The sequence below is a fragment of the Castor canadensis genome, chromosome 2 (genome assembly GCF_047511655.1).
Source record: "Castor canadensis chromosome 2, mCasCan1.hap1v2, whole genome shotgun sequence".
In the NCBI taxonomy this organism is placed as follows: domain Eukaryota; kingdom Metazoa; phylum Chordata; class Mammalia; order Rodentia; family Castoridae; genus Castor; species Castor canadensis.
Window position 1 is genome coordinate 98,020,572 of NC_133387.1, and position 14,973 is coordinate 98,035,544.

Below are 14,973 nucleotides of genomic sequence, written 5' to 3' on the forward strand. Positions count from 1 at the left end.
GTGTGGCCAGTCAAGATTTTGAAGGTTACTACATTATATCCACCCCCTTTCTCTATCCTTCCTGGCTATTCAACCACAGCTTCATAGAGTTAGCAATTCAACAGGTGATCTATAAAAGGGCTTAAGGTTAATTTCCACAAAGGGAATCTTTGTGGATGATAGAGTAAATCTTCAGTTTTAAATTCCTGGTTTGCAAAAATAAGTTTGGTAGGTAGTATTCAAGGTCTTGATTGAACAGTAAACCCTCGTATAAATTTCTAATGTTAGCCATCCTGTCCACATACTATGAAGAGAACATGTTTTGGGGGAAGAATCATTTCACCCCTTCCCTATGGCAATGAAGACTACTGGCTCTCCCTGCTTATGTCTCCCATTGTACCTCATTCTCACATCTTTTTATGCCAGATATTGTCTAATCTTAAACTTTTGTCTTTGTTTATGACTCTTTGGTTATCCAATATCAGGAAACTAATTTATTCTTAAGGTTGGTACCAAATAGTAGTAGTCTTTAAAATCCAAGTTCATTTTAATTGAGTACCTGAATTTGAAATATTTGGGAATTTCTAGTTTCTAAATTTGAAATATTTGGGAATTCCAAATCAAGTTACCTCAGTATTTTAATTCCAATTTGTAGTAAAAGCCAATAGACAACCCAGCGGTCTGTCTCCTCTTGTTTCCAACTCTCTGTGAAATGACAGAAGAATTTACAGACAGAAATTTGTAGATTCATACCAGCACTGAAGTTGGGGAACAGATGGAGTGACCATGAGTAAAGTGGACTTTGCAGGTTCTAGAAGACAGAAAGCAGATGCTGTTATGGATGGAACTGGGTGAGGAAGCCCCAGCTCAGCATACCCATGACTGAAGACTCCAAGTGGAATCTCTTCTTCCCCTTAGAGTTCTGGAGAAACTCTAAGCATGAGTCAGTAGAAATAGGGAGAAGAAGAAGTAATAGGACATGGTATCAATTGAAGGAGTATAGATAAAAAGTGTGTATCCTACCTACCTGCAAACCATACAGAGATTGCAACGGCATTGGTTCCCATGCTATTTTTGGAAATTCTAATTCCAGAAAAATTTGTTTTTGAATTATCAGCCTGGGAAGACTGAGAGTTCTAATGAAAGTTTTAGCAAATCAAAGTAAATCCTCCTTGCTTTTGTATTGTTTTGTTTTTTGGAAGCACTGGGGAACTCTCCTTGTTTTGATATTTAGAGAAGGAACCAACCTGTTAGACCTCTTCATTCCCATTGATCCTAAAGTAAAGCATGTCCATTAAATCCACATGGACATAGTCTCTTCCTGATCTGTTGTGGAAAGCAACTCTACAAGGACAAAGGAAATCTGTTATAGTGAGCTAGGAACACAAGGAAAAAGAAAGCTAAGTCATTGGTGACAGGAAACTATATAAAATGTGATACAGGAAATACTATTGCCAGATGAGTGAAGGAAAGAGCTAACAATTCACAAAGTACATAAACACATAGAAAAAATGTTCACATTATATAATCAAAAATGTAATTAGAAATACAATGTCTTTTTCCCAGTGCAGTGTATAATTAACACGTTAAAAAGAATACCCATTGCTAGTAGGAATGTTGCGAACAGTTGTACGTGCTGGAATACAATGCTTTGAAAGAGCAATTGGCCATTATGTATAATAAACCCTAAATAATTCATTCATTAATCTTTCATTTCTCAGAATCTATCTCATGGAAAACATTTTAAATGCAGAAATAGGTTGTCATCCATTATAATATTAAAGAATTTGAAATCTCTGATGTCTTAAATTATGAAATTTAATAACTGCAACATCTGTAGGATGATATATTACATAGCCATTAAAAATTAGTTATGACTGGGTATGGTGGCGCACAACTTAATCCCACCTACTTGGGAGGCCGAGGCTGGAGGATTGCTTGAGCCTATGAGTTCAAGACCAGCTTAGACAATGTAGTGAGATCCCATCTTGAAAAGAATAACAAACATAGTTATGAAGTCAACTAAATAATATAGAAAAGCAAGAGTGATTTAAGTAGAAAGGGCTGCAGAAGACAAAATTGTGTAATGAATTTCACAGGCACACACCCTTGCCTGCATCTCTCTACTTGATTTTAAGATCATCAAAGTTAGGCATCCTGACTCACTCATTTACATAGAAATCCCACCCCCAACCCAGCCCAGTGCCTGCTACACTACCCCACTCAGAGTAAATATATGTTGATGCAGAGTGTGGGCAAAGGATAAAGTAACAAAAAGGAAATCCAAAGGCAAAGAACAGAGAAACCACTATACAAAGAGAGAGCTAACTGATTAATGAAACATGCATTAAAAAGCAGAATGTTACACATGTTTTCATATAAAACAGGTGTATATTTAGACTCTTGTTGTTTGCAGCCTGCATTCCTGTAATCCAGTACTTAATGATACTAAAGCAGAACACCAGTTCCAGGACAGTCCGGGCTACATACCCAGAATTTACCTCAAAAATTCTTTTTTCATTTGCAAATCACTATTTACTTACCAGCTTTTGTCAAAATTTCTTTAGTATGTGGTTATCTAAATCTTACTCGTTTAACTAAGTGCCCTACTCTTTCTTGCAAGGGGGAGTTGGTGTTGAGGACCGAACCCAGGACCTCGAGCATCCTACTCACTTTTAAGCTGGACCATTCAGGCGTGGTTTATTTTATTCTGATTGTATTTTTTAATCAGCAAAGTTTTCAAAGACTACCAAGTTCATAAATCTATCAATAAGAGAACCTCAAACTAACAGACTTACTTTTATAGCTTATATACAGAACCTAAAGCAGGCATTAATTACATAAATTATACTCTTTAAAATTAGATCTGTTACACTTTTTTGTTTTGTTTTGTTGTTTGTTTTGGTGGGATCAGGTTTGAACTCAGGGTTTCATACTTGCAAAGCAGACACTCTACCACTTGAGCCACACCTCCAGTCCATTTTGCTCTTTTTTGGGGGGACGTGGGGTCTTGAGAACTAATTGCTCAGGCTAGCCTGCTGGTCTGGACCCAGGATCCTCCCAAACTCAGCCTCCCAAGTAACTAGGATTACAGGCGTGAGCTACCTCGACTGGCCACTTCCTGGCTTTGAGTATTATTTTGCTTTCAGTTTTGCAGCTGTTAAAGTCAGTAAATAAAAACATTTTATGTATTTTTCAAGTAAGTAATACATTCACATGATTAAAAATTCAAAATATGACGTAGCCTTCTAGAGTTAGCGTAGGAATACGGAAGCAAAACATACTGTGTATAATTAATAATTATTAATGCTTTCCTAAACTACATGATGCTATTTTGAACACGTAACTTAAAGACAAATGTTAGAATAGTTGTAAATACCAGTTATCAGTATCAGTCTTGCTGTTCCACCTTTCAAGTTCCATTTCAACATTGAGACATTTCAGCAATGTCTCAACATTGCTGAAAACATTCAGGGTTATAGTGTGGCAAAATCATGGGACTTGGGTCAGCAAACTGCTTATACTTAGGGTATGCTTAGCCTGTTTCTTTAAAAATGTTTTGATCTTTTGAAAGGTCGGTCTATTGATTTCCTTCATTTCTACACACCAACTCTTCTATCTACATCCCTACCCCTGCCCCTAGAAAGCTGATCTCTCCTCTGTGAGGGCATGGTGCTTTTTGCATATGCCTGTTGAAGCATATTGTATTAGCACAGTTTTGGTTTTCCTCCATGTTAACTACTCAGACACAGAAAGTTCCCCTGGTTCTTGGGAGATTGTAGACACTGGAATGCTTGCTGAATGAATGAATGAATGAATGAGACTGAGTCTAGACTTCTTCAGCTGTCACATTAGTCACATATGGCTACTTCATTAGAATTAAGTTTCAGAATTCAGTTCCTTATTACACCAGCCACAATCAAGTGTTCAACCTCAGTGTGTGGATAGTGACTACAATATTGGACAGAGCAGAGGATATTCCCATTATTTCAGAAAATTCTATTGCAAGACTATTTCCCGTATTTTGTAAATCAAAATGAGCTCAGGGAAGTTGTCACTTGCTCAAAATCAAACCATCAGAAGCAGAACTGGGATTAAAAACAAGAACTCCTCAATCATTATCCACTTTTATTAGGTCATTAGCTCTGATTCATTTCAGAATTCCAATTATATGTAACCTTAACTTAGAGCTTCATGATTAAGAAGCATAGTCCTTATGATTGCTGTAGAAACTATTTTATTTTTATATTTTAATTGATGATTTGCATGTTTCATAAAAATATGCAACAGGTAAAAAAGTGTTTCTGCATCTGAAGTAAAAGGAGAAAATGTAATTTTAAAAAATGCTTTTCTAGGGCTGGGACATAAGTCAGTTGTGGAGCACAGCTTAGCATGAGCATGGCTCTGGGTTTGGTCCCCAGCTCCCCCTGCAAAAAAAAAAAAAAACAGGAAAACAGCTCTCCATGTGTTTACCTAAACAAAATACTAGAATATTCTGGGTTTGTACCATTTTAGCTATAAAATGTTTACCAAGAAAGAGGCACAGCCACTTTGGGAAACATTTAAACGCATACTTATGTCACAACCTCTCAGTCCCACTCCTGGGTATTTACCTAAGGGAAACGAAAACATGTATGTGTACATAGACCTGCACGTGTAAAGCTGCTTTATCCATAAAACTTCAACAATAGAAACAACCTAATATTCATACTGCTTCCAGGCAATGGAATACCTTCAGCAATATGAAAAGATGCATGTGTTGGTACATACAGTGATACAGGCATGTCACAGAAGACTAAGCCAAGTGAAAGAAATCAAACTCAAAGACCTCAGTACAATGTGGCCCATTTATGTAGCATTCTGGAAAATGCAAAGTGACAGGGACTTGACATCAGGTCAGTGGCTGCCAGCATGATGGAAAAAATTGATGTCCAGGCGAGAGAGGAGACTGAAGTAATGAGCATGCTCTGTATTTCTGATTGCAGTGATGTCACATGACTATACATTTATCAAACCCATCAAACTGTACGCTTAAAAGAGAGAAGCTGGCTGTGTGTAAGCTCCTACAATACTAGCACTCTGAGAGACGGAAGCAGGAGGATCACAAGCTCCAGGCCAACCTGGGATACACATCAAAAATCTGCCTCAAAAAAAAAAATGACAAGTTTTATTGTATATAAAACAACTTACTTACCCTTAAAGAAAAAATTCAAACCAGGTTTCAGCATCAGACATTATCTTTATAAATTTTAGAGTAAAGAAAATGTAGGAGACAGATCAGATGACTCCCAAGTCAGGTCATTTAGGGTTTTTTTTTGAGACAAGGACTCACTACATAATTGAGGCTGGCCTGGAATTTACCATCCTCCTGCCTCAACCTCTCAAGTTCTGGGATCACAGGTGTCTGCAGTCATGCCTGGATTAAATGGTCCTTTAGCTTTTTGACTTAATGGTCAAGAAATTTTTAATTTTTAGATACTAAAAATTAACAGAAGGCAGAAATCCAGAGGATCATGGTTCAAAGCCAACCAGTGCAAAAAGTTAGTGAGCCTCTCCCCCCAAAACTCAGTATAACCAGGTGTGTGGTACATGCCTATAATCACAACTATGCAGACATAGTAGGTAAGGAGGATCATGGTCTGAGACCACCCTAAGCAAAAATGCAAGACCCTATCCAAAGAATAGCAAAAGGACTGGGGGTAGTAGAGTGTCTAACAAGTACAAGGCCCTGAGTCAAACCCCAGTATTGGTCCCACAAATCAATAGACTTTTTATCGTCAGGAATTTGGGTGTTTACCAATGTAGGTCTTCCTGTCCCAAAAACAGGATCTGTCTTCATTTGAGCCACTTTTTGTGTTACCACAGTGATAATTGTATATTCATGTATATATTATACAGAATGTGTTAAATTTATCCTCAGTTATATATATGTGAGTTATATGGTTGTGAGTGCTGTGTAAAATTAAGCCTTAACTGGTTATTTGAAAATTAATTTTATATAATATGTTGATTATATTGATTTGAAATCTTCTGTTTGTAATAATTTTTCAGTTAATTCCTTTGGTCGGTCTAGGTTTGAAATGGTATTATTTGTTAATGATCATTTGTTCCTTGTTTCTCTTTTTAATGTTATCGGGTGCTACCTCCTGACCAGTACTAGGTAAGAGTGATGATAGCAGACATTGGTGGAAATGGCATTCATTTTGTTATTAAGTACGGTGTTTTTATGATTTGGGATTTTAAATAACCAGTTTTTATGTGTGCTTCATGGACACTATCTTTTTCTGCTGCATTAAAGAGCTTTCATGAACCGTGAGCTTTGAATTTTATTAAATATCATTCTAAACCCTGTGGAGGAAATCATGATTTTTTTCTCCTCTATTAGTATTAGGAACTGTTTTTACTTCCTAAAATACTAAGCTATTCTTTCATGTCTGAATCCCAATCTGATCATTTTAATTTATTCTTTTAATGTGCTAGTTTCTTTTTTAAAAATATTTTTGGTGGGACTGAGGTTTGAACTCAGGGCTTCATGCTTGCAAAGCAGGTGCTCTGCCACTTGAGCCACACCTCCAGTTTGCTCTGGTTATTTTTAGAGATGAAGTCTTGTAAACTATTTGTCCAGGCTGGCCTCGAACCAGGATCCTCCTGATCTCAAGCTCCCTCTGAAGTAGCTAGGATTATAGACGTGCATCGCCAGCACCCAGGTTGCTAACATTTTTTGTTTAGACTTTTTACATCTTATTTATGTATATAAGTCAAGTCAATCACCTTTTCCTTTATTCTGTCTTTGTTAGGACTTAGTGTTGCTAAGGTAGCTCTGTAAAAGAAACTTGAAAGTTTTCTTTATATATTAGAATATTAAATAGTATTAATGATGCCTGGTGTTAACAGTTGAGAAAATACACCGGTGATTTATCTGGTCCTGGTAATAAACCTGAATGGTTTTAAATCCCTTTCTTTTTTGGCAGTTTTGGGGTTTGAACTTAGGGCTGCACCCTTGCGAGGCATGTAGGTACTCTACCCCTTAAACTACCACCTCCGTCCCTTTAAGTCCCTTTAAAATATAATTGTGTATCATTTCCTTGGTTGTGTGAGGTGTCATTGTGAATTTTTCATATGAAATACTTTCATTTTGAGAGCTTCAGTGATTCGAACTGCCCCTGCTTAAGACTTACGAAGCTCAGCTCCAGCAGCAAGACATGAACTCAAGTGGCCACAGGCTTTTAGTGTACATTCAAGTGGGAGGAGGGGAGCGCTTCACTGAATTTCTTTATTAGCAAGGACTCACTTGCAAATTTTACCAACCAGGATTTTTGCTAGACGAAAGCCTGACATAGCCTCTTTATGACAGAAGTCTGAAGATGATAATAATGAACTGTGGAAATATAAAGACACTTGGGCTTTGTTTTGGGGAGCAGGAGACTGTTTTATATCTTACTTGTATTCTTTAGTAAGTGTTAGAAAACTAAGTTGATTATTAGAACATTTCTTAAAATTGCAAATGAGATCTTGGAGTTTAGATTGTAGATTTGTTATCCAAAGCTCCTTGACCCTCTTCTCATGGCCCACAAAATCTACATGTTCCTGGAACTTCTGAATGATACCCTATGTGCAAAAGGGAATTTTGCAGTGTGATTAATAATCTTGAGCAGAGTATGATGGCTCAAGCCTGTAGTCCTAGCTATTCAGGAGGTGAAGATTGGAAGGATTGCAGTCCAGCCTAGGGAAAAAGTTCATGAGACTCCATCTCAGCCAATGGCTGGGCATGGGAGTGCATGCCTGTCATCCCAGCTACACCGTGAAGCACAAAAGGAGGATTATAGTCCAGATCTGCCTGGACATAAAGCAAGACCCGATCTCAAAAAATAACCAAAACATAAAAGCCTAGGAGAGTGGCTTAAGTGTTAGAGCACCCACCTAGCAAGCAGGAGTCCCTGAATTCAATCCACAGTACCGCCCGTGGTATACAAAAGCACTTTGATATGGGAAGTTGTTCTGGATCATCTGCATGGCCCTAGATGTATCACAAGTATCTTATAAAGCAGGTGGTGGAGGGAAGTTTGACTACACTAGAGAAGGCAGTATGGCCATAGGAGTACAGCTTGTAGCAATGCAGCCCAGATTGTAGCAGTGCAGCCAGAGGCCAAGGAAGGAATGCCAGTCTCTAGATATGAGAGCACATTCTCAGTTAGAGCCTCCTGAAGGTATCAGCCCTCCTAAAGCTTGGAATTTAGATACTTAATGCACTCATTTTGGACTTCTAGCATTCAGAACTGAAAGAGAATCAATTTGTGTTGTCTTAAGCCATTAAGATTGTGGTAATTTGTTACAGTGGTGACAGGAAGCTAATACGGTATATTCATTAACTAAACACATAGGGCCTATGTCTGTGGAATTACAATACCTATAATAGCCTTACATAAAAAGGTAGGCATTCATTGTATTTGTGGAGGGGGAGCAGCTAGGGAAGAAGGAGGAGAGAAGGAAGGAGATAACTCAGGAAGCTTATAATTACAAAGAACCTTGCAAGCATAGTATAGGTGTCTAGTTTCTACATGAAACAGAGAAATAGAGTGGAGTTGAAAACTTGGTACCCAGCCATAACTAAATAGCCTCTATGGTATTATTTGAGGGTATCATTTTAAAAGGTTGAAGTGTAAGACATAAAAAATAATTGAGGAATCAAATAAGTGACAATTTGAAACAAGGATGGATCACTGTCATTTGAAGAGGAATGATACAAATGTATCCAAACATGGGTAAGTCATACTTGAGTTAAAATTTACATTCAGTCCTCCAGTTCCTAGTTTACATAAAGTGTCAAGTAAACATGCCAAGTGAGTATAAGAAATAAGCAACTTGTATTATTGATTTATGACTAATTTTATTTTAAAAACAAGCTATGTGTTTATGTGATACAAAAATCAAAATGTACAAACTGGTACATGCCGAAAAGTTGCTCTCCCACTCAGTCCACCAGTGACATAGTTTCCATCCTTGTAGTCAGCCTTATTACTGTTTTTTATATTCTTCCAAATACATAAACAAGGAAATCCTAAATAATTCATTTTGTTCTTAGCTTTTTAGCATACAGGATATGCCTCTTGTTTTGTTTTGCACTTAATTTGCCTGAGTTTCTTGTATATCGGTGCATAAAGGCCTTCCTCATTTTTTTGTTTCTTGTATCAAATTTACACTTATACTAGCAGTGATTGAATGTGCCTATTTTTTCTGCACCATAGATTCTTTTTCTGTAAAGGGCCAAGAATAAATATTTTAGGTTTGAAGACCATATACATTCCCTGTTGCATATTTTTTTTTGTTTGTTTACATTATAAACATAAAAACCTTTTTCTTTTTGGGGGGCGATGGTTTGAACTCAGGGCCTTGCGCTTGCCAGGCAAGTTCTCTACCACTTGAGCCACACCCCCAGCCCTTTTTGCTTTACTTATTTTACAGATAAGGTCTCATGGTTTTTGTCCAAGGCTAATCTCAGACTAGGTCTTCTTACCCTCATAGCTGGGATCACTGGCATGCACCAGCACACCTGGCTTGTTTTTGAGATAGGGTCTCCCTACCTTTTGCCCAGGCTGGCTTCAAGCCATGATCGTATCTCTACTTCCCACATAGCTGAGATTTCAGGCATGTACTACCATGTCTCATGGTATTTTTTTTCTCATGTCTTTGTGATTTCATTTTATAATTTCAATCTTTGATTTACTTAGACTATATTTATGAGAGAATAGATCCAACTTTGGTTTTTTACAGATGACTCACCAGTTGTCCCAACAACATTTATTAGTCTCCTTCCTTCCCCTCCCAATGTGAAATGCCACCTTTGTTAAACGCTGTACCATCGTATGTATTTAGAGCTGTTTCTGTATATGTTATTCATTGATGTATCTAGCAAGCTTGTTTTTGAATTCTCACTTTCCCACTAAATTATCTATGACCATATTTCACTGAAGAAATGTAGAACAGTTAACTTAAGAAACCCGCCTGCAGCCTTCATCTGTACTCTTGTTCTTTGCCTGGCCTCACCTCCCAATACAAAAGAAGAGATGTCCCTGACCCTGTTGTACTCTAGTACCCAACTCCTCTGATGCACTAGAGAACTTAGCTCCTGGAATCACACTCTTCTCTAATCATTAAATTTTGTCCCTTTTTGGATGATTGCCAACAAATGTCTTAAACAGTACTAAAAAGCAACAAACCCTATTCCAGGTAACACCTCCAAGTTGTGACTCAGTTTATCCATCCTCAGAATTAAGATCCATTTGTGTCCCTCATATTCAACCCACCCCATTCTCACCTTATTGGTAAAATGAGTTTTCCCCAGGTCACCAGCAGTCTCCATCTTGACAAACCTAGTAATCAGTTCTTTGTTCATCTCTCTTCTTACTATATTCCATCAGTCTCTCAGCAGAATTTGAGTTTACCAGCTTCAAGGACTGCACACCACTCAGTTTCTCTCTACTGAGCCAGCGTATTGAGTTGTCTCGGGGCTCTTTCCTCTGCTGCCTTCTCATATCCATTTTCATCTTACTCTTAAAGAGAACCTGTTCAGTTTGTGACTTTTAAGTATAACCTATAAACTGACGTTTATATTTTTGTCTCCATCTCTACCCTCACCCCTGAACTACAGGCTAGACCATCCAGTTTCCTATTCATCAACTCTGATGAGATGTCTAATGTGTAAGCAGAGCTTAGGATTTCTTTCCCAGATCTGTTCCATCCTAGTCTTTCTCTGTCTTAGATATTCATATTCAGGTATTTAGGTCAGAACTATACTTGTTACTCTTATGTTCCCTCACCCACTCATTGAGTAAATACTGTCAGTTGTTTCTCCCAAATTACCCTAGATAGCATGGCATGCCTCACTTTGAATCCTGACCCACCTTGAAGTAGTCACCTTCTGTGACCCAGATTCCTTATCTGTTTAATAAAGTTAAAATAGTACATCCTCACACAATTGTTAATATGTGAAATGTGGCACTCACCTGAGTATGTATGTACAAAGTACTCAGAACAATGCCAAGGGTTAGTGAGTGCTCGGGAGATGTTTATTTTTGTTGTCCCAGGTACAGATCGTAGTTCAGACAGTACCAGTTTATGTGGTAAAATTAGTATTATCTGTTCTGTGCTGCTACTGCAGCCCAGGCCTCTGATCTCTCTTGCATGGACTACTAGGGTAGCCTCCTATACTTTCACCTCTTGCACTTCTACCATCTGTTCTCACACACCAGCCAGGGCAAAATTTTTAAAAACATAAATGAAATTATGGCACTCTCCTGCTCAGAGCCACTCCAGAGTCTTCCTAATGCAATCATAATCAAATTCTAACACCTTTCTGTGGTCTTTGAGGCATTTTGTGAGTTAGTCTTTGTATACCTTTCTGCCTTGCCTTGTGGTACTCCTATTACTCTCTGAGCTTCATCCTTAACAGCCTGCTTCTGGTCCCTAGAATATGCCAATTCTCTTCCGTCTTAGGGTTCTTGTGTCTAGAATGCTTTGCCCTTGGCTAGCTGAGGTTCAGGTCTCACATGTGAAATGTCACCTCTTCAGACTAGTCATACTTTGACTGGTTTAGTAGCCTATCTCCCCACTCTTTATTCCATTACCCCCTTTTTTTAAATTGTATTTAGTACTGATGGAATTTTAAAATTTATGTCTTTAACTTATGGTAGGCAGGGGCATTGGCAGTTTACAATTCAAACAACCTCTAGACTAAGCGTTGGAGTTTGGTTGTTAAATCTTTCCCAAAGGCCATGTGTTAAAGACTTGGCCACCAACCTGTGGCACTATTGGAAGGTGGTAGAACCTTTAGGAGGTAGGGTCTAGTGGAAGGAAATTTCATCACTGGGGTGAGGCTTTTCTAAGGTACTTGGTCACAGAGACGGAAACTTACCAGGTAAGTTACCAGGTAAGTTAGAGACCTAACTTACCAGGGGTAAGGATAAGCTATACATGTGCTAAGTTTATTTAATGGGAACCAAGCAGTATTTTCTTGATGGGAGCTGCTTTTCCTGGATAGCCTCTTGGAAGTCTGCAGTGTGTGTCTCAGTTATTAGGCATATCTGCACTCTGGAAAAAGGTCCTTGAGAATCTCTGCCTTTTTAAAATTTCTGAATCATAGAGTATATTCTAAATTGTTCTGGAAGGAGAAGTGCTTTAACCCATTTGGTGTAATTGTTGAATGTTTGCTTTAAACACATACACACATAAAACCCTATTTTTTTTTCTTTCTTTTTTTTTGTGGTTGGGAGGGAGGTTGAACTCAGAGCCTTGCACTTGCTAGGCAGGTGCTCTGCCACTTTAGCCACACCTCTAGCCCTGAACTCTTAAAGAGTATTAATTGATAAGCTAACACCCTAAGCTCATGTGGTACTTACTGTTTTACAAATAAAATAGTAGTTATGTAGCTGTGAAATGATTACAGCAAATTTGGATCATAATAGTGAGAAATAAATCATATCCTGTTATATTTAGGAATAACACTCTGTAAACTGGCTTGGATTTAGCATCTTTAGATCTTTTAGTTATCTGAAGCATTCTATAATTATCACTGTTTTTGAGCAGGGTAAACACTCAGAATTTAACAATTACATTTTCCACCCAGGTTAAAAGAGGGACTCAATCCTTGTTTGTTGAATTGAAGTCTTATGTATGCATTTTTGCTGTACCCATTATACTTCAGGCTGCTTCTGCTAAAATATTTGTGATATAATGATAAGAACAGGATCAAAAATTATAGGTATGATTGTGCTAAATACAGAGTAAAAGCAGTCTCAAGGGAAGTGTGTTAACATGTTCATGTTAAATGGATAGTAGAGTTGTGGTTGGTTTGTTTGAATACTTTTCTGTATTGAGCAAATAGGCATGATTCCAGGGTGAGGCCGAAAGTAGTGCCCAGTTCTTGAGTGCCCTGTTCAGCCACATGTGAGGCATAGACCCAGGGCAGACTGTCCTTGCCCTACTTGGGATTGAAGTAGTAGTGGCTGCTTTATAGCCGTTCAGTCTATAGTGTTCCCCAAACCTTACATCTGGCTGCAAATATTCATTCTACACATATGCAGTAAATGGCTAATTTGGCCAAGGCATGTTAGTTACATTAAGCATAAGGAAAATCAAATAGAAACGGTCCCTGCACAAGTTGCTTCTAGTCTACTGTACTAGAGAAGAACCATATTGAACAACCACACACTCAAGCAATTCAAATTGTGGTAAGAGTTATAAAGGGAAAGTATCAGATGCTGCCTGAGAACACAGGGCAAGGGAAAGCCTAATTTATATTGAGAGTTTCAGATATGGCGGAAACCCAAAAACTGAGAAGAATTAACTAGATCAAATTAGAATATGCCAAACAGCAAACTGATGGCAAAGGCCAAGAGGCGGAGAAGAGCATTTAAAGAACAGGAAACCAATGCTGGTTTTGATGTAATTGAGCTAAGAGAGAGAGAAAGGGAACTAAGCAGAATGGGCACGGTCTGTGAGCTGCAACTTAGGAAAGCTGTTGTCTGTGACCACACATGTCAGAGATATGCTAAGGAGGAAGGTGCAGTGCCCCACCCTCCACATACACTAAGAACAAAGTCTCTTTGCTTGAGCCTCTACACAGTATTTTTTGTGATCTCACAGCATTTTTCCTAAGGTCTAACCCTGTGACTAAAGCTATTGGATGCTATTAGTGCCCATCACCATTACAACTTCATTAGGCACTGGTCTTCTTCATACTGGAACACTTGAATGTATTAAACAAATGCATGAGGAAGGTGAAGCATGCCAGCTCCTAGTATTTAAATTAGATTGGGTATCCACCCCAAGAAACCCAGTGTTGGGAGATGCAGTGTTGAATTCTATTTGCAATTCTTTTACCAAGTTGTTGGGATAAGTTTTCTTCTTTTAGAATATGGCAAGCATTTCAGTGCAGTCTTTAACATCAGGCATGGGAATCCTTTTTTGCTCATTTGTTTGTACTGAAATCAGAGGGCGCATCTCTTTATTTAAGTACTGCCAATATGGATTGATATGAAAACAAAGTGATCCTGTAACCTGTTTTCATAATCTCTGTGAATGTATTCCAGTGCTAATACCCTATTACTGTCAGCATGTGGTTGCCTTAGGAAATGTTCACATTTGGTCACAGCTCATTATGGAAACTATTATGAGAAAAATGCCCTCGAGTCACTTGCTTGTTGCTTTGCCATGTCATTCTCTGGTAAGTAGTTCTTTCCCTAAGTGACCATACTTCATTAGCCACCTGTTTACAATCACTGCAGAATGAAAACTAGTATCTTGAACCCTAAGGACATCATATCTCTTTCCTATGCTGAAATTCTTAAGAATGCACTGAGTATTACTTGTTCTTTCATTCTTAGATTTTTCTGAATCCTGCTGAAAACTCCACAACACAAGATGGCTGCAAATAAGCCCAAGGGTCAGAATTCTTTGGCATTACACAAAGTCATCATGGTGGGCAGTGGTGGTGTAGGCAAGTCTGCTCTGACTCTGCAGTTCATGTATGATGAGGTAAGGGCTAATTTCACAATGAATATCCAAGCTTGGGCTTTGAGAGAGTAGTTTTCTATCTTAGTTTTAGTGCTGTTTTAGATTAATTCTTTGAATCCTTGAAAGCTGCTAATATTTTTTTTCTACTTTTAATCTCAGAGTCTGCATTTCTGTATAACTTTATTTCACAAGTTGAGAAACTCAACATTCTTTAAAAACAAAACAAAATGCCACTCAACTTTCACTGAATATCTGTGCCTTTCAATAAATCTCAGAGTTTCACTATATCACTTATTAAACACATTGACCTTTTGGGGCACCATGTACTTTTTGGGAGGCATATTTTCACAAAATTAAGGGCAGGGAAACAATCAGCAGATCACAGAACAATATAAACATAGTTGATAACATGGAACTGACTGAGCTATGGGTATATAAGTGGGTGGGAATCTAACCCACATATACACCACATGTTTTTGAAAT

At 38.1% G+C, this 14,973-nt stretch overlaps 1 protein-coding gene across 1 annotated transcript in view; it reads left to right on the forward strand.

Annotated features, from left to right (window-relative positions):
- The window catches only part of Rala (RAS like proto-oncogene A), a 60,172-nt gene that overhangs the window by 28,626 nt on the left and 16,573 nt on the right, over positions 1-14,973 (forward strand). Inside the window, exon 2 of the mRNA XM_074065355.1 lies at positions 14,361-14,511. Coding sequence (XP_073921456.1) covers positions 14,398-14,511 — 114 coding nt within the window. The 5' untranslated portion in view covers positions 14,361-14,397. The remainder of the gene's footprint in view (positions 1-14,360; positions 14,512-14,973) is intronic.